Source organism: Ovis canadensis, chromosome 2 (assembly GCF_042477335.2).
Source record: "Ovis canadensis isolate MfBH-ARS-UI-01 breed Bighorn chromosome 2, ARS-UI_OviCan_v2, whole genome shotgun sequence".
NCBI lineage: Eukaryota > Metazoa > Chordata > Mammalia > Artiodactyla > Bovidae > Ovis > Ovis canadensis.
This window is the reverse complement of record NC_091246.1, coordinates 37,289,883-37,313,409: the sequence shown is the minus strand read 5'-3', so window position 1 is coordinate 37,313,409 and position 23,527 is coordinate 37,289,883. Positions and strand designations below refer to the sequence as shown.

Sequence of the window (23,527 nt, the reverse complement as noted above, 5' to 3'; positions counted from 1 at the left end):
TTCTCTCACTACCTCTTTCTTTTCAAAGTCCTCCTTCCATTATAAAGTCTACTGGGAAAGTTTCTTAACCTAGACCCTTTAGACAAACATGTCATATGAGTAGTAAAATGGGGACCTGCTATAATAGAAAGGAGAGACAACTGTTGAATTCTCTGGCAATGGAAAATATTTGGGGACTTATTAATAAGATTAATAGATGTGAGGACTTCCCTGATGGTCCAGTGGCTAAGACTTAATGCTCCCAATTCAGTGGGCCTGGGTTTGATTTCTGTTGAGGGAACTAGATTCCACATGTCGCAACTAAGAGGTCACATGCTATAACTAAAGATCCTCATGCCACAACTAAGACCAGATACAGACAAATAAATAAATATATTTTTTTAAAAAAAAGAATAACAGACATGACAAATTCAACTAGCATCACAGTAAGCATTATATGTACATTATCTCATTTCCTTCTCTATCACCCAACCCAATCATATTATATCCACATGTTTCAGGCTCAGAAAGGTAAGACGTGTTCAGGGACACATGGCGCTGGGACCCAGCTCCATCCAGGCTTTAATCACCAAGCTTCCAGCACAAATACTAAAGATGGGCTGTGAGCACTTGAGCAGGAGAGGCACTGTGTATAGACTAAGTCTCTATCCCTGGCATATGACTGAGACTTATCTTAGGGAAGCTCTGCTCTGTGGGCCTCTGCTACCAGTTACAGCCAAGGCAGCATTAAAACATGAAGCAGATTTTTTAGAAGTTTGGGAATGGATACCTATAAGTACATGAAATGTCTGTAAGAAAGACTTAAAAACCTGAAAGCCTATATAACTGAAAAAATGCCCATCGTTTGCCTGACAAAATCTTGATTCCAAATTTGGATGAATTAGCAAGTCCTCTATAAAGGCAGGGAAACCCTGGTGCCTGGATTGTTAAGACCAGGTAATAAATATACCTGGAAGGAGAAACCTCTTGGAGGAAGGACAACCCTGTGTGAAAAATGAAGCTGCTGGTTGTGCAGGCAGGCAACAAGTGGCCACGCCTACGTGAGCCTGTGGGTGACCTGCGATGGTGACACCTGAGGGTGACACTTGAGCAAGCACACAGATGACACCTGAGTGAGGGGAACGGGGACACCTGAGAGGAAGCACGACACCTGAGTTAGCAAGGGCTGCTGTTTCGAGTCAATAAACACTTACGAGGGTAGCCATGCCAGAGATCCATAATTTACATCAACCTTCCACCTTGGTCTCAGCTGGCTTCCTTCTTGTACTACCTCACATGTATTACAGACTGAGGTTAGTGGCGATAACGGCGATATGTTCACTAACAAGAAACTTCCCTCTGCTGGTCTTAGAAAATACACCTTAGGACAGAGCAGTGCCATAAACTCTTCCAGGGTGAGAGTGATTTGACACTAGATTGCCCACTAACACAGTTATGACCCATAGCTAAGGAAAAGGGACTTCCTTTTAGTGTTTGATCCTTTCCCATTCAATTGGTCTAATTTCTAGGAACAACAGCATCATGAGGACCAACTCTCCTGAGACTCCCAGCCAAATAAAGGAATGACTAGGGGAAGTGGGGGCATGAAGACCACAAGGAACAGGCATATGAGAAACACTCTCCTTAGGACTCTGCCGTGGGGGGAGCTCTGGACAGGTCAAGAATAGTCAAGTCTCAAGGGAGCCCTTCAACATGTCCCACCCACTTTTGTTCTGCATCTGCCTCTGAGATCATTGGAAAGAGGGTCTCGGCTCTCAGGTGACTGTTAAAAACAGCCACAAAAGGTGCCATCCTTGGATTTTGGGTATCAGGACTCAGGAGTCTGATAATCACATAAATACAAGGTCCCAGACTTTAAATAAAATTTACCTATTTGTCCCAAGAAAAAGAAACTGTTAGAAAAAGACTGGTGTCAATGGTGGGCCACTCTGCCATTTCACATACCCAAGTCCCTGGAGGGATGTATTGTGAAGCTGTTCTACAGGCGATTATTGTCAAGTACCCAACTTGTCCTTTCGGGCTTCTCCCTTTGCCTCTAGCCAGGCTTGTTGGATATACTAGAATGACTATGATAGCTACATGTTAGAATCACTGTGGGAGCTTTTAAAACAATACCCCCCCTTTCTATACTGCTGGTAGGAATATAAAGTGGTGCAGCCACTTTCGAAAACAGTTTGGCAGTTCCTCAAAAAGTATGACTCAGCAGTTCCACTCTTACACATATACTCAAAAAAACTGAAAACATATGTCCACACAAAACCTGTACATGAATGTTTGTCGCTCCATTATTCATAATAGCCAAAAGGTTGAACCTACATGCCCATCAACTGATAAATGAATAAATATGGTATATCCATACAACAGAATATTATTTAGCCATAAAAAGGAATGAAGTACATTTACCAATACTTCATTCAACAACATAGATGAACCTTGAAAACATTACACTAAGTGAAAAAAGCCAGAGTCAAAGGTTACATATTGTATGATTACATTTATATGATATGGCTAGAAGAGGTAAACCCATACAGATAGAAATTAGTGGTTTTCAGGTACCAGGTGCAAAGGAAACAGAGTAACTGCTAACGATACAGGATTTCATTTTGGTGTGATGAAAATGTTCTGGAATTAGATAGTGGTGACAGCTGCACAACTTTTTGAATACTAAAAAACATCACTGGCTTGTGTATTTTAAAAGGGTGAATGTGAAAAAACGGATTGTAAAGTACCTTTGGACGGACACATAAAAAAACTAAAAAATCAATTAGTTGCCACAAGAATATGGAATGAAAGGAACATTTTCATTGTAACTTTTGAATTCTGAATTTATGTGGAGGTATTATCCATTAAAATTTTTATTTAAAATATGACTCCCTCTCTAGCAGCCTTTACCAGAGCCTATTACCATAAAAAAGCACATTAGCAGCCTTTGAAACTGGCCCTAAAGTATCCTCTCCTGCATTCAGTTCAGTTCAGTTGCTCAGTTGTGTCCAACTCTTTGCAACCCCATGAATCGCAGCACACCAAGCCTCCCTGTCCATCACCAACTCCCGGAGTTCACTCAGATTCACGTTCATCGAGTCAGTGATGCCATCCAGCCATCTCATCCTCTGTCGTTCCCTTCTCCTCCTGCCCCCAATCCCTCCCAGCATCAGAGTCTTTTCCAATGAGTCAACTCTTTGCATGAGGTGGCCAAAGTACTGGAGTTTCAGCTTTAGCATCATTCCTTCCAAAGAAATCCCAGGGCTGATCTCCTTCAGAATGGACTGGTTGGATCTCCTTGCAGTCCAAGGGACTCTCAAGTCTCCCAAATACCTTACTTCCCACTATCAAGGCACTGAGACCTTGTAGAGAAAGGAGCCATCCTCTCAGATGAGGATTTTTATTTTATAAATGTGAAATGCGTGTTTGTCATTGCCGTTTGCCTAAGTGAAGTGAAAGTCACTCAGTTGTGTCCAACTCTTTTGAGACCCATGGACTATACAATCCATGGAATTTTCTAGGACAGAATACTCGAGTGGGTAGCCTTTCCCTTCTCTAGGGGATCTTCCCGACCCAGGAATCAAACCCAGGTCTCCCACATTGCAGGTGGATTCTTTACCAGCTGAGCCACAAGGGAAGCCCAAGAGCACTGAAGTGGGTAGCCGATCCCTTCTCCAGTGGATCTTCCTGACCCAGGAATCAACCTGGAGTCTCCTGCATTGCAGGCAGATTCTTTACCAACTGAACTACGAGGGAAGTCCGCCCTAAATCTGAGTCCATTATACTTGTGAGACAGCAAAATGAAGTCTTTCCTTGTACTTGGGCTGCTACAGTGGGGTAGTAAAGGAGGAAGATTACCTCTAAGAGGAGCTCCACACTATCCACCTGAAGCTCTCGCAGTCCCACTATTTGTACTACGTGCTTGCTATCTTCTCTTGCGAAGAGCCTGCAGAGACAAGAAGATGGTTGGTTTGGCAGAGCTCCAGTAACAGACTCTTCGTAACCCATTCCACCACTCCCCCATTATGTAGCAGTTTTGCTACTGAGTGGGATTGATATGCCTTCTCCTTGCCTACCCCCATACCTCCTGACTCCAATGCTAGGCTTCAGGGGTGGTCTTTGATTGCTGTACATAAATAAATCAACACCTCTGGCTACAAGGAACAGAATGAGTGGTTAACCCAGACCTATGCCAATCAGTGGATTCCTGGATACAGTGACTGGCTCAGGAGTTGATACAGGATCTCTGCTAATCCAATCAAAATAAAGTTTCAGTCTCTGGTTGTTAGGTACTCCTTTTTCCCTCCAGAAGTGAAAAGCGTGTGGCCTTGGGAGCAGTGGTAGCCATTTTGCATCCACAAAAAAGACCGTTTTGGAATGAAGCTAACACCATGGGAGGTAGAACAGAAATGCAAAGAAACGGAGTCTTATAGCATCTCTGAACCTCTAGAGTCAAAAGACCCTAAAGCTTCTCTAGGCTTTCTAGTTATATGAGTCAATGACTTCCCTAAATGCTTAAGCCAGTTAACAGTATGGTTTTATTTCACTACTTGCAACATAAGGAGTTCTGATACATTTTTGAAGCAGCAAGAAGACTTGGTATTGCAACTAAAGCCTCAGGCCTGAGCACAGTGTAATGAATGGTTACATCTACCACCACGAAGCTAGATCTGCCAAGGGGCAGGTATTGCATCTATCAAAGACACTAAGATTATTTTCTCCCCCAGTAAGATAGTGATTACAATGAATACTGGAATTTCACTTTGTAGCCAAACAAAAAGATTTCCTCAAAAAATGTTTTTCTCTGTCTATCCCTCACCCCAAGTTTCCAAATTTTTACAGAAGGATAGGGAAACAGCCTCATCGATGCTCATGACCTCTCAGAAGACAACTCTACTGGAACAGCTGGGCTTTGGGAATAAAAGGATCAAGCTTTCAGTGCCCTCACATCATTCCTGAACATATTTCCCAGACCCTATTCCCTGAGCTCACCATGGAAAATTCCTAATGAATAGCCTAAAGTGTACTGCAGTATCTTCAAATCATATAAACAAGAAGTATGTTTGTACAACTTTTAATGAAAAGGTATAGACACCTTATCTTTTACTTTAAAGAGTTGATTTTAAGATCTATAAACTTTGGCTTTTAGGAGGCAGACTGAGCACATGTACTTCTATCTACCTTTGTCAAAGCCTCTTTTACAGAAAATATATTAATTTAGAAACAACAGGATAGGGGGAGCTCAGGTTTTTCCACGTGAGTTGTGGGGCTTAACTTCCCCACAACCAGGCATCAGTGGATGGGTGTCACTGCATGGAAGATTCTTTTGTTTTATTGTTCTATGGAGGAAATCAAATCAACTTGAACCTCTCTGAGTGTCCCTCAATGTGGAGAAACTTTTCATCTTTAACCTAGATGTTTTATCATTGGTGCTGTATAGATGGAGAAGTCTAGAGGCTACTGTAAAAATAAAACTGAAAACCAGAAGCAGGAGGCATAAGTCCAAAGCCTGAAAACAACAGAGAACTCCTGAATTCAGGGAACATTAAGCAATAGGAGCTCATCAAATGCCTCCATACCTACACTGAAACCAAGCTCCACCCAAGGACCAACAAGTTCCAGAACAAGACATACCACGCAAATTCTCCAGCAACACAGGAACACACCCCTGAGCTTCAATATACAGGCAGCTCAAAGTTATTCCAAAACCTTTGACATCTCATAACCCATTACTGGTCACTCCACTGCACTCCAGAGAGAAGAAACCCAGCTCCACCCACCAGAACTCCAACACAAGCCTCCCTAACCAGGAAACCTAGACAAGCCACTGATACAACCCCACCCACAGTGAGGAAGCACCATAATAAAGAGAACTCCACAAATTACCAGAATATAAAAAGGCCACCCCAAACGCAGCAATATAATCAAGATGAAGAGACAGAGGAATACTCAGCAGGTAAAGGAACAGGAGAGTTGCCCACCAAACCAAACAAAAGAGGAAGAGGTAGGGAATCTACCTGAGAAAGAATTCTGAATATTGATAGCGAAAATGATCCAAAATCTTGAAATCAAAATGGAATCACAGATAAATAGCCTAGAGACAAGGATTGAGAAGATGCAAGAAAGGTTTAACAAGGACTTAGAAGAAATAAAAAAGAGTCAATATATAATGAATAATGCAATAAATGAGATCAGAAACACTCTGGAGGCAACAAATAGCAGAATAATGGAGGCAGAAGATAGGATTAGTGAAATAGAAGATAGAATGGTAGAAATAAATGAATCAGAGAGGAAACAAGAAAAACGAATTAAAAGAAATGAGGACAATCTCAGAGACTTCCAGGACGATATGAAATGCTCCAACATTCGAATTATAGGAGTCCCAGAAGAAGAAGACAAAAAGAAAGACCATGAGAAAATCCTTGAGGAGATAATAGTTGAAAACTTCCCTAAAATGGGGAAGGAAATAATCACCCACGTCCAAGAAACACAGAGAGTTCCAAATAGGATAAACCCAAGGCGAAACACCCCAAGACACATATTAATCAAATTAACAAAGATCAAACACAAAGAACAAATATTAAAAGCAGCAAGGGAAAAACAACAAATAACACACAAGGGGATTCCCATAAGGATAACAGCTGATCTTTCAATAGAAACTCTTCAGGCCAGGGGGGAATGGCAAGACATACTTAAAGTGATGAAAGACAATAACCTACAGCCCAGATTACTGTACCCAGCAAGGATCTCATTCAAATACGAAGGAGAAATCAAAAGCTTTACAGACAAGCAAAAGCTGAGAGAATTCAGCACCACCAAACCAGCTCTCCAACAAATTCTAAAGGATATTCTCTAGACAGGAAACACAAAAAGGGTGGATAAACCCAAACCCAAAACAATAAAGTAAATGGTAATGGGATCATACTTATCAATAATTACCTTAAACGTAAATGGGTTGAATGCCCCAACCAAAAGGCAAAGACTGGCCGAATGGATACAAAAACAAGACCCCTCTATATGCTGCTTACAAGAGACCCACCTCAAAACAAGGGACACATACAGACTGAAAGTGAAGGGCTGGAAAAAGATATACCATGCAAATAGAGACCAAAAGAAAGCAGGAGTGGCAATACTCATATCCGATAAAATAGACTTTAAAACAAAGGCTGTGAAAAGAGACAAAGGCCACTACATAATGATCAAAGGATCAATCCAAGAAGATATAACAATTATAAATATATATGCACCCAATATAGGCGCACCGCAATATGTAAGACAAATGCTAACAAGTATGAAAGGGGAAATCAACAATAACACAATAATAGTGGGAGACTTTAATACCCCACTCACACCTATGGACAGATCAACTAAACAGAAAATCAACAAAGAAACGCAAACTTTAAATGATACATTAGACCAGTTAGACCTAATTGATATCTATAGGACATTTCACCCCAAAACAATGAATTTAACCTTTTTCTCATGTGCTCGTGGAACATTCTCCAGGATAGATCACATCCTGGGCCATAAATCTAACTTGATAAATTCAAAAAAATCGAAATCATTCCAAGCATCTTTTCTGACCATAATGCATTAAGACTAGATCTCAATTACAGGAGAAAAACTACTAAAAATTCCAAAATATGGAGGTTGAACAACACACTTCTGAATAACCAACAAATCACAGAAGAAATCAAAAAAGAAATCAAAACATGCATAGAAACTAACGAAAATGAAAACACAACAACCCAAAACCTGTGGGACACTATAAAAGCACTGCTAAGAGGAAAGTTCATAGCAATACAGGCATACCTCAAGAAACAAGAAAAAACTCAAATAAATAACCTAACTCTACACCTAAAGCAACTAGAAAAGGAAGAATTGGAGAACCCCAGAGTTAGTAGAAGGAAAGAAATCTTAAAAATTAGGGCAGAAATAAATGCAAAAGAAACAAAAGAGACCATAGCAAAAATCAACAAAGCCAAAAGCTGGTTCTTTGAAAGGATAAATAAAATTGACAAACCATTAGCCAGACTCATCAAGAAACAAAGAGAAAAATCAAATCAACAAAATTAGAAATGAAAATGGAGAGATCACAACAGACAACACAGAAATACAAAGGATCATAAGAGACTACTATCAGCAGTTATATGCCAATAAAATGGACAACGTGGAAGAAATGGACAAATTCTTAGAAAAGCACAATTTTCCAAAACTGAACCAGGAAGAAATAGAAAATCTTAACATACCCATCACAAGCACGGAAATTGAAACTGTAATCAGAAATCTTCCAGCAAACAAAAGCCCAGGTCCAGACGGCTTCACAGCTGAATTCTACCAAAATTTTTGAGAAGAGCTAACACCTACTAAAACTCTTCCAGAAAATTGCAGAGGAAGGTAAACTTCCAAACTCATTCTATGAGGCCACCATCACCCTAATACCAAAACCTGACAAAGATACTACAAAAAAAGAAAACTACAGGCCAATATCACTGATGAACATAGATGCAAAAATCCTTAACAAAATTCTAGCAATCAGAATCCAACAACACATTAAAAAGATCATACACCATGACCAAGTGGGCTTTATCCCAGGGATGCAAGGATTCTTCAATATCCACAAATCAATCAATGTAATTCACCACATTAACAAATTGAAAAATAAAAGCCATATGATTATCTCAAGAGATGCAGAGAAGGCCTTTGACAAAATTCAACATCCATTTATGATTAAAACTCTCCAGAAAGCAGGAATAGAAGGAACATACCTCAACATAATAAAAGCTATATATGACAAACCCACAGCAAACATTATCCTCAATGGTGAAAAATTGAAAGCATTTTCCCTAAAGTCAGGAACAAGACAAGGGTGCCCACTTTCACCACTACTATTCAACACAGTTCTGGAAGTTTTGGCCACAGCAATCAGAGCAGAAAAAGAAATAAAAGGAATCCAAATTGGAAAAGAAGAAGTAAAACTTTCACTGTTTGCAGATGACATGATCCTCTACATAGAAAACCCTAAAGACTCCACCAGAAAATTACCAGAGCTAATCAATGAATATAGTAAAGTAGCAGGATATAAAATCAACACACAGAAACCCCTTGCATTCCTATACACTAATGATGAGAAAGTAGAAAAAGAAATTAAGGAAACAATTCCATTCACCATTGCAATGAAAAGAATAAAATACTTAGGAATATATCTACCTAAAGAAACTAAAGACCTATATATAGAAAACTATAAAACACTGATGAAAGAAATCAAAGAGGACACTAATAGATGGAGAAATATACCATGTTCATGGATCGGAAGAATCAATATAGTGAAAATGAGTATACTACCCAAAGCAATTTACAAATTCAATGCAATCCCTATCAAGCTACCAGCGGTATTTTTCACAGAACTAGAACAAATAATTTCAAGATTTGCATGGAAATACAAAAAACCTCGAATAGCCAAAGCAATCTTGAGAAAGAAGAATGGAACTTGCCTGACTTCAGGCTCTACTACAAAGCCACAGTCATCAAGACAGTATGGTACTGGCACAAAGACAGATCAATGGAACAAAATAGAAAGCCCAGAGATAAATCCACACACATATGGACACCTTATCTTTGACAAAGGAGGCAAGAATATACAATGGAGTAAAGACAATCTCTTTAACAAGTGGTGCTGGGAAAACTGGTCAACCACTTGTAAAAGAATGAAACTAGATCACTTTCTAACGCCACACACAAAAATAAACTCAAAATGGATTAAAGATCTAAATGTAAGACCAGAAACTATAAAACTCCTAGAAGAGAATATAGGCAAAACATCTCCGACATAAATCACAGCAGGATCCTCTATGATCCACCTCCCAGAATTCTGGAAATAAAAGCAAAAATAAACAAATGGGATCTAATTAAAATTAAAAGCTTCTGCACAACAAAGGAAACTATAAGCAAGGTGAAAAGACAGCCTTCTGAATGGGAGAAAATAATAGCAAATGAAGCAACTGACAAACAACTAATCTCAAAAATATACAAGCAACTTATGCAGCTCAATTCCAGAAAAATAAACGACCCAATCCAAAAATGGGCCAAAGAACTAAATAGACATTTCTCCAAAGAAGACATACGGATGGCTAACAAACACATGAAAAGATGCTCAACATCACTCATTATTAGAGAAATGCAAATCAAAACCACAATGAGGTACCACTTCACACCAGTCAGAATGTCTGCGATCCAAAAATCTGCAAGCAATAAATGCTGGAGAGGGTGTGGAGAAAAGGGAACCCTCCTACACTGTTGGTGGGAATGCAAACTAGTACAGCCACTATGGAGAACAGTGTGGAGATTCCTTAAAAAATTGCAAATAGAACTGCCTTATGACCCAGCAATCCCACTGCTGGGCATACACACCGAGGAAACCAGAATTGAAAGAGACACATGTACCCCAATGTTCATCGCAGCACTGTTTATAATAGCCAGGACATGGAAACAACCTAGATGTCCATCAGCAGATGAATGGATAAGAAAGCTGTGGTACATATACACAATGGAGTATTACTCAGCCATTAAAAAGAATACATTTGAATCAGTTCTGATGAGATGGATGAAACTGGAGCCGATTATACAGGGTGGAGTAAGCCAGAAAGAAAAACACCAATACAGTATACTAACACATATATATGGAATTTAGAAAGATGGCAATGACGACCCTGGATGCAAGACAGCAAAAAAGACACAGATGTGTATAACGGACTTTTGGACTCAGAGGGAGAGGGAGAGGGTGGGATGATTTGGGAGAATGGCATTGTAACATGTATACTATCATGTAAGAATCGAATCGCCAGTCTATGTCCGATGCAGGATACAGCATGCTTGGGGCTGGTGCACGGTGATGACCCAGAGAGATGTTATGGGGAGGGAGGTGGGAGGGGGGTTCATGTTTGGGAACGCATGTACACCCGTGGTGGATTCATGTCAATGTATGGCAAAACCAATGCAGTATTGTAAAGTAAAATAAAGTAAAAATAAAAATTAAAGAAAAAAAAAAAAAGAAACAACAGGATAAGTTATAACAGCTCTAACAAATAAGAAAGGGTGCTATCATTGAAGCAGGACATTTCAGAAGTCTCAGAAAGTAGGAAAAAAGAGATATAAGCCAATTGACCAAAGACATTAAAAAAAAAACCCCAAAACCCTAACATCTCCCAGCTGAAGACATTTTCAGAGTGAGTTTTCTCTAGAGAGCTCCAGAGAAGCTTTTACCCAGAAATCAGCATATCCCCATTCCTGTAGCTATCATCAAAAAAGGCAGAAATACAGGGCAATAATACATAAAGAACTGTACTCACAAAAATATCATTAAAGAATTGTATTCACAAACAAACCACACACACATACAGCACGGCACAACAGATGCTTTTATTCTTATAGCAACTATTCTTTAAAGGAAGTGGCCATTTTGACTGGAAAAGGCTCCAAATAAGGGTATTAAGCTAGAAAGAGAAGCTGTGGTGAAGCCAACTTGAAGCTTCAAAACCAACACAGAGAACAGAAAAAAGCATCTCTTCCTGAAAGTAACCCCAAAGTAGAACCCTTCCTTATTTGGCAATTGTGTCATGACTGAACCCTCAACTCCAGTACATTCTCTGAACTGTGGCATACTGAAGGTTCTTTCTTCAGTTGAAATAGTCCACAGAATGGTGGCCTGTCTAAGCCCACTTCTGTGACCTCTCCAGTTATACTACACTAGTGCCCCTCTGTGATGGGAGTCTACCTATCATGCTCTCCATGAACTGGAGCTGCTCCTCCACCCCTCCTTCCCATTCCAGTGTTGTCCTGGAGTACATGAAGCTCGCACGACCTTTTAGACAACTCTATGGGGCTTGGATACCTTTACAGCAGGATAGTGTCTATCATTTGATTTGGTTTTCCCAGACTTCCACCATGCTCAGCCTCAGCTCTCTCCTCTCCACCTGGTGTGGCTGCTCCCAACAGGTCTCAGGTCTGGTTAATTCTATCATGGCAACCTTCTATCCCTCCACTTCCCCTAGCCCCTCTCTCCTCCCTGTTCTCCCCATCAGTTGATACCTTCACAACTTTGTTGCCTCCTACTCAGTTAAAATCATGTTTCAACCTAAGCAAAACTTTATGCCAGAAGAATACAAGAGGGATTTAAAATCTGTTTTTGAAAGAATACATTTCTAAAGTACTGTGTTATGTTGTAAAGGGAATAGTTTAAGCCTTATAAAAGTCTACTGTGAAGAAAATATTTTATTTTTATTGATATCAGAAAACTATCATTAAGTTTACCCTAAGATTACTGAGAAAAAACAAGAGGAAGTGGGAAAACATTATTTATAGTTCTTCCAGTATAATAATAGATCAAAAGAATAGGAAGGGATTTAAGTATATGTTGGTTTCCTGACTTCCTGAAATTATGACCTTTTCAAAGACCACAATGAAAGAGACATAGTCTTTTGATGAACATTAGGATATTGATCACTTAAAAAATACTACTGGAAGGCTAATTTATATTTTCCTGTAGCTGACTTAACAGTTTTAAAAAATATGCCTCTGATTCAGGAGACCCTCATTCATAAAAGGGCACTGGTATACCAAAGCCTCTCATTAAATCCCACAATTCAGTGGGTTGTTATTGTTCAGTCACTAAGTCGTGTCAGACTCTTTGTGACGCCATGGACTGTAGCACTCCAGGCTCCTCTGTCCTCCATTATCTCCCAAAGTTTGCTCAAATTCATGTCCATTGAGTCGATGATGCTATCTAACCACCTCATCCTCTGCCACCCCCTTCTGTTTTTGGCTTCAGTCTTTCCCAGCACCAGGGTCTTTCCAATGAGTTGGCTCTTTGCATCAGGTGGCCAAAGTATTGAAGCTTCAGTGGGACTCTGGCTTAAAAGAATAAAGAACAGATTTACAGTTTCCCACTCATACCCAGTACCTTTTTCTTCTATTTAGAAGGTCATAAAGCTGTCCACAGTAGATTTCATAGAAGCTGATCCACACAAAAACATGCCTTCTTGGCTGGGACACTTCCAGTTGTCTGAAGATGTCTCTGGCAGCCAGAGCATACAGTCCTGGGTTCTGATGAGTTCCTATCATGGTATAGGTCTTTCCAGCACCTGTCTGTCCATATGAGAAGCAAGTGGCATTGCCTCTGGGGGAAGAATCATCTGTATTTACTTTTAAATTTTAAGAGAACTGCTAACACATATTTTTAAATGACAAAAGCCAGGTGGAAAAAGAATCCTCCATAAAATTCAACTATAAAATATACAGTCCTTTAAGAGGGCTTTACGTTATAAAAATATAGGAGGAGGAAAAGAATTCTCAAAGCAGTATTTAAGTTTTTTTAATAGAAATTTTTCATGGAACTGGTACGACCATAAGACAACTCTAGAAGATATGGAAACAAAGAGCTGATGTTAGGTGCTTTAGAGGATCCTTGAGGGGGAAAAAAAAATTGTGTTAATCCTCAAAGATAAGTTCAGTGAAAGAAGTAATAGAAAACTAAATATAATAAATAACAGAAGATCATACAATATGGTGGTGATCACTTATAAGAATATTAAGGAAGTTTAAACACAGGCAAAATCAACAGAAGCAAAATATTTGAAGGAGTCACAAAAGACCTCTTACGGCCTTGGTTTTCACTTTCATCAATAAATTACTGGGCTAATTGATTTTCAAGACCCCTTAGAGCCCTGATGTCCTATGATTCTAAGTGGAAGTCATTGTTCCTGCATGTGGATATGTGTGTGTACACGAGCTGGATGGGTGTGAAAAACTGTAAAATAAGAGGGGGACAGAAAAGTTGGGAGACCAACCTGCCAGCCACAGTGTATTTTAGGAGGAGATGAGGCCAAGATTACCTGAGTACTATGGGATCCTATGTACTATGTAGTCCTAGTACTATGTAGTACTAAACAGTGAACATAATGTTATGCAGTAAGTAGCTAGACTCTTATACAGGCATCCTATGGATTGATGCCAAAAGTAGCAAGAAAAATATTCTATTAATATGTATGGACACAGGGGAAGGGGAGGCTGGAGGTGGACAAAGAGATGAATACACAGAAAGGACATGAAGCCAGACAGAAACCAAAGAAACAGTGATTTGACAAGAGCAAAGTAATCATAGAAGTGTGAGAATCAAGACATGGGAGCAAATTAAAATGTAAGCTGTTTAGAAGCAGAGACTGGTTGGTTACTCCTTGTCTTTTAAATCATGGCTCCCAACAGTGTGGGCACTTGAATACACTGGCAGAGTCACAGTTGGGAAAAGAATTACAGGAGAAAAATGTAAACATATTGAAGAAGATCTAACAGAATAAGAATAATAAAGAACAACATCTATCTTATCTTCTGAACATTTCTGTGATGAACTTCAAGTCAAAAAAAAAAAATGAAGAAAGCTCTTACTACACTTTACAGAACTTAACCTAATAATTTCACCTAACTTGCAACTCTCTTATTCTTTATTGATAATGTCTTAACATTTAAGTGTTGACTTATTTTAGAAATCTGCTCTCTCAAAATGTACTTCTTAAATTTGGTACATAAGAAACTGAACCAGAAAGAAAGTTCACTTTAACCTGTTCATAAAAATACAAACTTCCATACAACCACAATAAAAAGACAATAAAAAACAGGCAAATGAAGATATCTGAGTGGCCAAATTAGCACATGAAATAATGCTCAGTATTAGATCCTGGGGAATGTAAATTTATTAAAAAAAAAAAAAACACACAATGAGATACAGTTCCATATCCATTAAACTGGCTAGAATAAAAAAGATTGACCATATCAAATACGGTGAGGGTACAGAACTTCAATTCTCATATATTGCTGTTGGGAATATAAAATAGAGCAAGGAAATTTGTTTGACACTTTCTTATAGACCTATCCAATGACCTGGTAATTCCATTTACAGATTTTTATTCAAGATAAATTAAGAGATATCCATAAAAAGACTTGGATAAAAATGTTCATACAGTTTTATTCATAATACTCCAAAATTGGAAAGAACCCAAATGTCCATCAAAAGAATGGATTTTAAAAAACTGGAATATTTATAGAAGGAAATATTACTCAGCAATAGAACTAGTTACATGCAACATGTACCAATATTTAAAAACATTATGTGAAGCAAAAGAAGCCAGGCATAAGATTTATAACAATCCTATTTCTATGACATTTTAGAATAGGCAAAACTAATCTACTGTGACAGAAAGCAAGTCAGTGGTTATGTAAGACCTGGAGATGAAGGTAGGAGAATTTTCTGGGGTGGTGGAAACGTTCTGTATCTTATTCCAAATATTGGTTACTTGGATACATCAAAACGCATCAAATCTACATACTTCTTAAGATCTGTGCATCTTGATGTATGTAAATTATACTTCAATTTTTAAGTTATAAAAGTTATTTTAAAAAATGAAAGTAAAAATACCCTGAAATCAACTACCCAACATTTTGTACCCATACCTGACTACTATATATTTTAAATATATAACAGAGCCCCACCAAGTACCTACTCTGTCCCATTTAATGTTTACTAAGTGTGAATAATTATTTTTAAATTAAAAAATACATCTATGAAAAGTGAGTGATAGTCACCTATCTATCCTACTTGAAAAAACGTTAATGAAACTATAGCTAGAATACATAATTCCTATTAGCAAAAGTTCAAAGTAATTACAACCACATACATCTTTTTATTCTAAGGACTTTGATAAAATAATATTGTTGGCAGCTTATATTTTTCCACTAAGCACAGAGAATCAATGTCATCAATGTAAATGAAAATTCTGACTATTTCTAAATGTTCTGTGAATCCCATTAGGAGAGACATGGAATTTTCCAGAAGAGTCTAACTTAAATTCATTAGGTCAAAACACAATTTCATATTTAATTCAAAATAATAGAAAAGCATAAGTAATGTTTACAAAGAAATATGATTTACGGAAAATAGAAAATAAAAGGCAAAAGGAGAAAATAATTTCTATCGTACCCATTGAAAATATGCTGAATGAGTGGGTGAGTAGTCTTCATGTAAATATCTTGATTAGTGCACGCCTCATCAAAGATTTCATCAAAATAAAAAACATGCTGAAAAAGAAATTTGATTTTAGAGAAAGATGCATTCTGGATTTTCTTCATCACTATCTTAGCTGACACAGGATAAAGGTGGAAATACATTTTTAACTAATAGTAACTGTCCATGACAAAGTTAGAGATAATAAGCAATTATCAACTGTCAAATGACAGGGGCTAGTTTTACTTGAGATCTCTGTAGACATGTTCTTATACTGTAAAAACTAAGCCACATGATTTTTGTTCTCTCTTAAGGGAAGTAAATTAATGAGTGTTAACAGTGAGCCAATCCTCCTGAAGTCTAGGAGAGGAACTGAATTACTGAATTCTATGGAGATTATTCTCATAGCCCAGCCTGAGCATGTGGGAAACATGAGCAAAGAGGCAAAGCAGGAAAGCACAAATAATGTTTAGAAGACAGGGAGGATTTACTGTGTTTGAAATATAGGATACTGGCAGGTAGAAAAGTGAAATATCAGGTGAGAATAAGGAGTTAGGACTATACTGTAGGGGTCTTGGGACACCAGCATTAAGGGAGAGAAGGGAATGCTTATATTTAATTTAGTACAAGTGGGAAGGCAAAAAACTTTGCAAAAGAGAGGGATGAGCTGAGCCATTTTATTGGAAGACTAATCTGCCTTATACTGTGCATGGATTGGAAACATGAACACTAGTGGTTAGGTTAAAGAAAGAAAAGGAAATTTGCTCAGTCATGTCCGACTCTTTGCGACCCCATGGGCTGTAGCCTACCAGGCTCTTCCATCCATGGAATTTTAGATTAGGTTAAGAAGGGTCTAAATTAGACAATGACAATGTAAATAAAAAGAAATGAGCGCATGAGAAATTTGGCAGCTGACTGGATGCGATAGCTGGGGAGAGAAAGGAAGCCAAGATTATTCCCAAATGAAAAACCATGGTAATCTGAAAGAGGAGAGGTAGGAGACCCCACTAGGTTGGGTCTGGAAAGTGTTAGTTCAGCAACCATAATTATTTGCATAATTAAGAGGCTTACCAAGTTGGTAGCCCAACTATATCTGGGTAAAAAATCCTAATAATTTCAAGTCTGACTGTAGTATCATAATGGCAGTCCACACATGATGAATGAGAGATGAAGTCATATTTTATACTACCTTTTGGGCCTACTCTAAATATTCAGTTAAGACAAAATTTTATGAGGAATTTTTTTTTTTTGCAATAAACAAAACTTTTAACAACTGCAGTACAGGGCACAATTAAGATTTTTTAAAAAATGGAAAGGAAACAGGAAAAATATTTTCAGCACTTTATATCTTCATACAAGTGTTACGGTTTTGTGTCTACATTCATTGAGCATCGAATCCCCTAGATTTCAGATCTTTCAGCAATACTAGAACACTAACATAGAAGAAAAAATTCTCCAGCTTCTACTGCATGGGTAGGGAACTAAGGTCCTGCAAGCTGCACAATGTGGCCAAAAAAAGAAGAGAAAAAAGTCTCCAAAAGTTAGAAGGTGAGAAAAACATGAAGCTGTGAAGCAGGACAAAGAGATCTGTGAACTTTTAGTGTTCTGAAACATGTGACTGATTTTAAGAACAGTAAAATCTAACTTTGAAGCTAGGTCATAAGTAGATGGCGGTTATACTTTTGATTAGGCTTGAAAATGGCAATAATAAAGAGCAAAATACATTTCTAAAATCCGATTTTAATGGACATGATTTATACCTAACTCATAAACAGGTCTTTAAGCAAGGAGACAAATCCTTTCTCTGCTCAGAAATCACTGTATGTTTTTATAGTTAAGTATGATATCTTATTGCCAAATTCAGACTTAAATTGAAGGTAGGGAAAATCACTAGACCATTCAGATATGACCTAAATCAAATCCCTTAATGATTATACAGTGGAAGTGAGAAAAAGATTTAAGGGACTCGATCTGATAGAGTGCCTGATGAACTATGGACGGAGGTTCGTGACATTGTACAGGAGACAGGGATCAAGACCATCCCCATGGAAAGGAAATGCAAAAAAGCAAAATGGCTGTCTGGGGAGGCCTTACAAATAGCTGTGAAAAGAAGAGAAGCAAAAAGCAAAGGAGAAAACGAAAGATATAAGCATCTGAATGCAGAGTTCCAAAGAATAGCAAGGAGGGATAAGAAAGCCCTCCTCAGCGATCAATGCAAAGAAATAGAGGAAAACAACAGAATGGGAAAGACTAGAGATCTCTTCAAGAAAATTAGAGATACCAAGGGAATATTTCATGCAAAGATGGGCTCGATAAAGGACAGAGATGGTATGGACCTAACAGAAGCAGACGATATTAAGAAGAGGTGGCAAGAATACACAGAAGAACTGTACAAAAAAGATCTGCTCAACCAAGATAATCACGATGGTGTGATCACTCACCTACAGCCAGACATCCTGGAATGTGAAGTCAAGTGGGCCTTAGAAAGCATCACTACAAACAAAGCTAGAGGAAGTGATGGAATTCCAGTTGAGCTATTTCAAATCCTGAAAGATGATGCTGTGAAAGTGCTGTGCTCAATATGCCAGCAAATTTGGAAAACTCAGCAGTGGCCACAGGACTGGAAAAGGTCAGTTTTCATTCCAATCCCAAAGAAAGGCAATGAAAAAGAATGCTCAAACTACCGCACAATTGCACTCATCTCACACGCTAGTAAAGTAATGCTCAAAATTCACATGAGCCGTGAACTTCCAGATGTTCAAGCTGGTTTTAGAAAAGGCAGAGGAACCAGAGATCATATTGCTAACAACCACTGGATCATGGAAAAAGCAAGAGAGTTCCCAAAAAACATCTATTTCTGCTTTATTGACTACGCCAAAGCCTCTGACTGTGTGGATCACAATAAACTGTGGAAAATTCTGAAAGAGATGGGAATACCAGACCATCTGACCTGCCTTTTGAGAAACCTATATGCAGGTCAGGAAATGACAGTTAGAACTGGACATGGAACAACAGACTGGTTCCAAATAGGAAAAGGAGTACCTCAAGGCTGTATATTGTCACCCTGCTTATTTAACTTATATGCAGAGTACATCATGAGAAACGCTGGGCTGGAAGAAGCACAAGTTAGAGTCAAGACTGCCGGGAGAAATCTCAATAACCTCAGATATGCAAATGATACCACCCTTATGGCAGAACGTGAAGAGGAACTAAAAAGCCTCTTGATGAAAGTGAAAGAGGAGAGTGAAAAAGTTGGCTTAAAGCTCAACATTCAGAAAACGAAGATCATGGCATCTGGTCCCATCACTTCATGGGAAAGAGATGGGGAAACAGTGGAAACAGTGTCAGACTTTATTTTTGGGGGCTCCAAAAATCACTGCAGATGGTGATGGCAGCCATGAAACTGAAAGATGCTTGCTCCTTGGAAGGAAAGTTATGACCAACCTAGATAGTATATTGAAAAGCAGATATATTGCTTTGCCAACAAAGGTGTGTCTAGTCAAGGCTATGGTTTTTCCAGTGGTCATGTATGGATGTGAGAGTTGGACTTTGAAGAAAGCTGAGCGCCAAAGAATTGATGCTTTTGAACTGTGGTGTTGGAGAAGACTCTTGAGAGTCCCCTGGACTGCAAGGAGGTCCAACCAGTTCATTCTGAAGGAGATCAGTCCTGGGTGTTCATTGGAAGGACTGATGTTGAAGCTGAAACTCCAATAGTTTGTTCACCTCATGTGAAGAACTGACTCATTGGAAAAGACCCTGATGCTGGGAGGGATTGGGGCAGGAGGAGAAGGGGACGACAGAGGATGAGACAGCTGGATGGCATCATCGACTCGATGGACATGAGTTTCAGTGAACTCCGGGAGTTGGTGATGGACAGTGAGGCCTGGTGTGCTGTGATTCATGGGGTCGCAAAGAGTCGGACACGACTGAGAGACTGAACTGAACTGATGATATCTAAAGCATTTTTGGCATTTCTCAGAAAACTTTTAAAAATGAAGAAAAATAAATGTGGGAATAAACTGGTTTTGGTTTTCCTTTATTTCACTGAGTATACAGCTATTCTCCTCTTTCTATAAGTGCTCTTGGGTAAACATTTTTGAAAACATTTATTCATTAAAGGAATTAGTATCTTTCCATCTAATAGAACTAAAGATTGATTTTTCATGGCAAATTGATGGGGAAAAATGGAAACAGTGGCAGATTTTATTTTCCTGGGTTCCAAAATCACCGTGGACAGCGACTGCAGCCATGAGAGTAAAAGATGCTTCCTCCTTAGAAGAAAAGCTATGACAACCTAGATAGCGTATTAAAAAGCAGAGACAACACTTTGCTGACAAAGGTCCATAATAGTCAGAGCTATGGTTTTTCCAGTAGTCATGTACCAATGGGAGAACTGGACCATAAAGAAGGCTGAGCGCTGAAGAATCGATGCTTTTGAATTGTGGTGCTGGTGAAGAATGTTGCGAGCCCCTTGGACTGCAAGGAGATCAAAGCAGTCAACCCTAAAGAAAATCAACCTTGAACACTCGTTGGAAGGACTGATACTGAAGCTGAAGCTCCAATATTTTGGCCACCTAATGAGAAGAGCCAACTCACTGCCAAAGACCCTGATGCTGGGAGGATTGAGGGCAGAAGGAGAAGAGAACAACAGAGGATGAGATGGTTGGATGGCATCATTGATTCCAGTTGGTGATGCCATCAAACTCAGTGAGCTTGAGCAAACTCTGGGAGATAGCGACGAACAGGGAAGACTGGCGTGCTGCAGTCCATTGGGTTGCGAAGAGTCAGACACAACTTAGCAACTGAACAACAACAATTTTTCCTTCCAATAGAACTTAAGTATTGATTTTTCTAATACTTCTGTAAGAATCTCTCATGAAAGATATGGGAACATGCAAGATTACTATTGTAATTCATAAAGTCCTCTGCAACACATACACTTTGATTTGACCATATTTTATCAGTGAAGTTTGATTAACATTCACTTCATGGAGTTCCCTGGTGGCTTAATGGCTCGAATTCTGGGCTTTCACTCCTATGGCCTGGATTCAACCCCAGGTCAGGGAACTAAGAGCCTGCAAGCTGCTCTGGGTGCAGCCAAAAAAATAAAAAATCACTTTAGCCTTGATATGATAAGAGTTGCATAGCTTATTTTTTAAAGAATTTTTTTTTCAGATTATAAATGTATTTCTAAAATATCTCTGGAAAGATACACTTAGAATATCGATTGTCTTCAAGGACAAAATGAGATTAGAGACATTCTTCATAGCATGATCTATATCCTATTTAAAAGTTCTGATTTTATTGGTATAAGAGTAATAATGCTGATCGCAGAAAAAAATTTAAACATGGATTACAACAGATAAGAATATCAAATTATCTGTAAATCTTACTACCCTGAGAGGGCCACTACTGACTTTGATATATTTCAGTACCATCTTTTTTTAATCTACATATATTCTCCTTTATTTAAGAAATTGGGGATGAAAGAAACAGCTCTGTTTCCTTGTTTTTTTCACTCATTATGTTGTTATCATAAAATTTAATGGTTAAGTATGACAGCACAATGTATGTATATGATCACATATATTAAGTAACAAAAGATCTGAAAGGATAAGATATTTAATTAAAGGACAAATAAATCAATTGTTTGAATACCTGAATAAGATTAAAAATAAAACCCAAAGAATCTAGGATAAATATTTACTTGCTACGTTTGCTATGAACCTCCCTCTTCTTCTTTCTACTTAAGGAAGAAAGAGAGGGAGAAAAAAAGGCCTCTCAACACATATTATAAGCATTGACAAGTAAGGAGTTTGACCTATGACAGCAAAGGTCCAAAGTTCAAACAGCAGAGAAAGAGCTATGGAAACTATGGATATTCAATAAGTATTGACCAATGGTAATGACAAAGAAGTAAGGTTATTGTGTTTTGGGATAATGGAAAAATACAAAAGATAAAATGATGCCTCCTTGAGGGAATTACTGTGACAGAAGCATCATTAAGGCAGTCTTGGGTAGATGGTGACTGGATAGGGCTATTACTATGGCTATAAGTAGCCATGGAACTAGATAGCATTACAACTAATTGGTCATTTGGACCATCTTCAATATAAATACCTCCCACCTAGAGCTAATAGATTGTGCACTGACCAGCAATCGATAAGGCTGTTAAAGTGATTGAGTTGGTTAGACAGTGGCCTAGTAATTTAGTGCCCATAGAAAGACTCTGCATTACTTTGACTTACTGAGAAACCCAATTTTGGTAAGCAAAGAAAACAAAGAACAATGCAAGTGTTAAAGAGGGGAGAGGATTAACAACCTGACTTCAGTGTTGAAGGATTTGTTTCAGTAGAGTAAAATCTCAGCTGACCAAGGTGAACTGTCTGCACACCAGATTACTCACCATCTCTTTTTTTTTTTCCCTTCCTACTAATCACTGGGTTTTGTACTTTTTTTTTTTCTTATGCCACTTGGCCTGCAGGATCTCAGTTTCCAGACTAGGCAATGAGCCCTGGCCACAGCAGTGAAAATACCAAATCCTAACCATGAGACCACCAGGCAACTCTTAGTCACTGAGTTTTGAAGCAAGAGACAGAGAGAATAGAATGGACATAATATGAACATTCAGGGTAAGAGAAACTCTGAATTCCCAGATCTTAATAGATTATTCCTAATTGCTTCATGATTTTAAGAGTGCCTAAATTATAATATCTTCCATCAATGGAATGCTACTTGGGGGACTGAAGGACTGAAGGAACTATTGAAAGGGTACCTAAGAGCCAGGAATAAATTCATTTCGATATCAAACTCTTTGTTCTTGGACTTAATCATAATCATCCTGGCAGGGAGTGAACATTTCTTAATGTGTTTGAGCTACCAGTGTTTTACTTAAACCCATACATGTTCAATGTGAAATCACATTCCTGGATTATCTTTACTCACTGCAATCTACCTTATACAAAGTGGCCTGTTCAGGAACCCAATTTCTACCAACTTAACTCTATGCCTAAACATAATTAAGAATCAAAATAAGCAGTTGGCTGGCAACCTGGGGCCATTTTGCTCTCCATCTTTAAACATCAGACTTGCGCTCAGCAAAGTAAGTTCACACTGAGAGACAGGAGAGAACGGAGACTGTGTGACCATCTCACAGTTGGTCTGGGGCAACTCAGTGACTGTCCTTCCTACCAGCAGTTCATTATTTAAACTCTTTTTATTCTCCCATTTGCTCTTATGACTGAATAGGTATAATTAAATTCACATAAAGCATGGTAAGTGAATGTATAATGCAACTCTATTGCACGAGAGAGGAGGAATTATGCTTGCGTTATCCCCTACTGCACTATATTTTTTAAACATGAAGGCTAAGTGTTATCAGTGATTAATGCAGCGTCACATAGAATGAATGCCAACACTCAAACCTAAAAACTGAATTTCAGAATTTGTACCCCTACTCAAACAAAAAACCTGACACTTGATAATGTTAGTTCC

General features: G+C 38.5%; 1 protein-coding gene across 3 annotated transcripts in view; it reads right to left on the bottom strand.

Moving 5' to 3' along the window:
- The window catches only part of KIF24 (kinesin family member 24), a 70,340-nt gene that overhangs the window by 21,241 nt on the left and 25,572 nt on the right, over positions 1-23,527 (bottom strand). For 2 of the 3 annotated variants that reach the window (XM_069575867.1, XM_069575868.1), the window contains exons 5-7: positions 16,010-16,107; positions 12,941-13,156; positions 3,841-3,928 (exon numbers count right to left, since the gene is read on the bottom strand). In XM_069575867.1, the coding sequence (XP_069431968.1) occupies positions 3,841-3,928; positions 12,941-13,156; positions 16,010-16,107 (402 nt within the window). The remainder of the gene's footprint in view (positions 1-3,840; positions 3,929-12,940; positions 13,157-16,009; positions 16,108-23,527) is intronic. The other variant, XM_069575869.1, reaches the window with a different exon arrangement.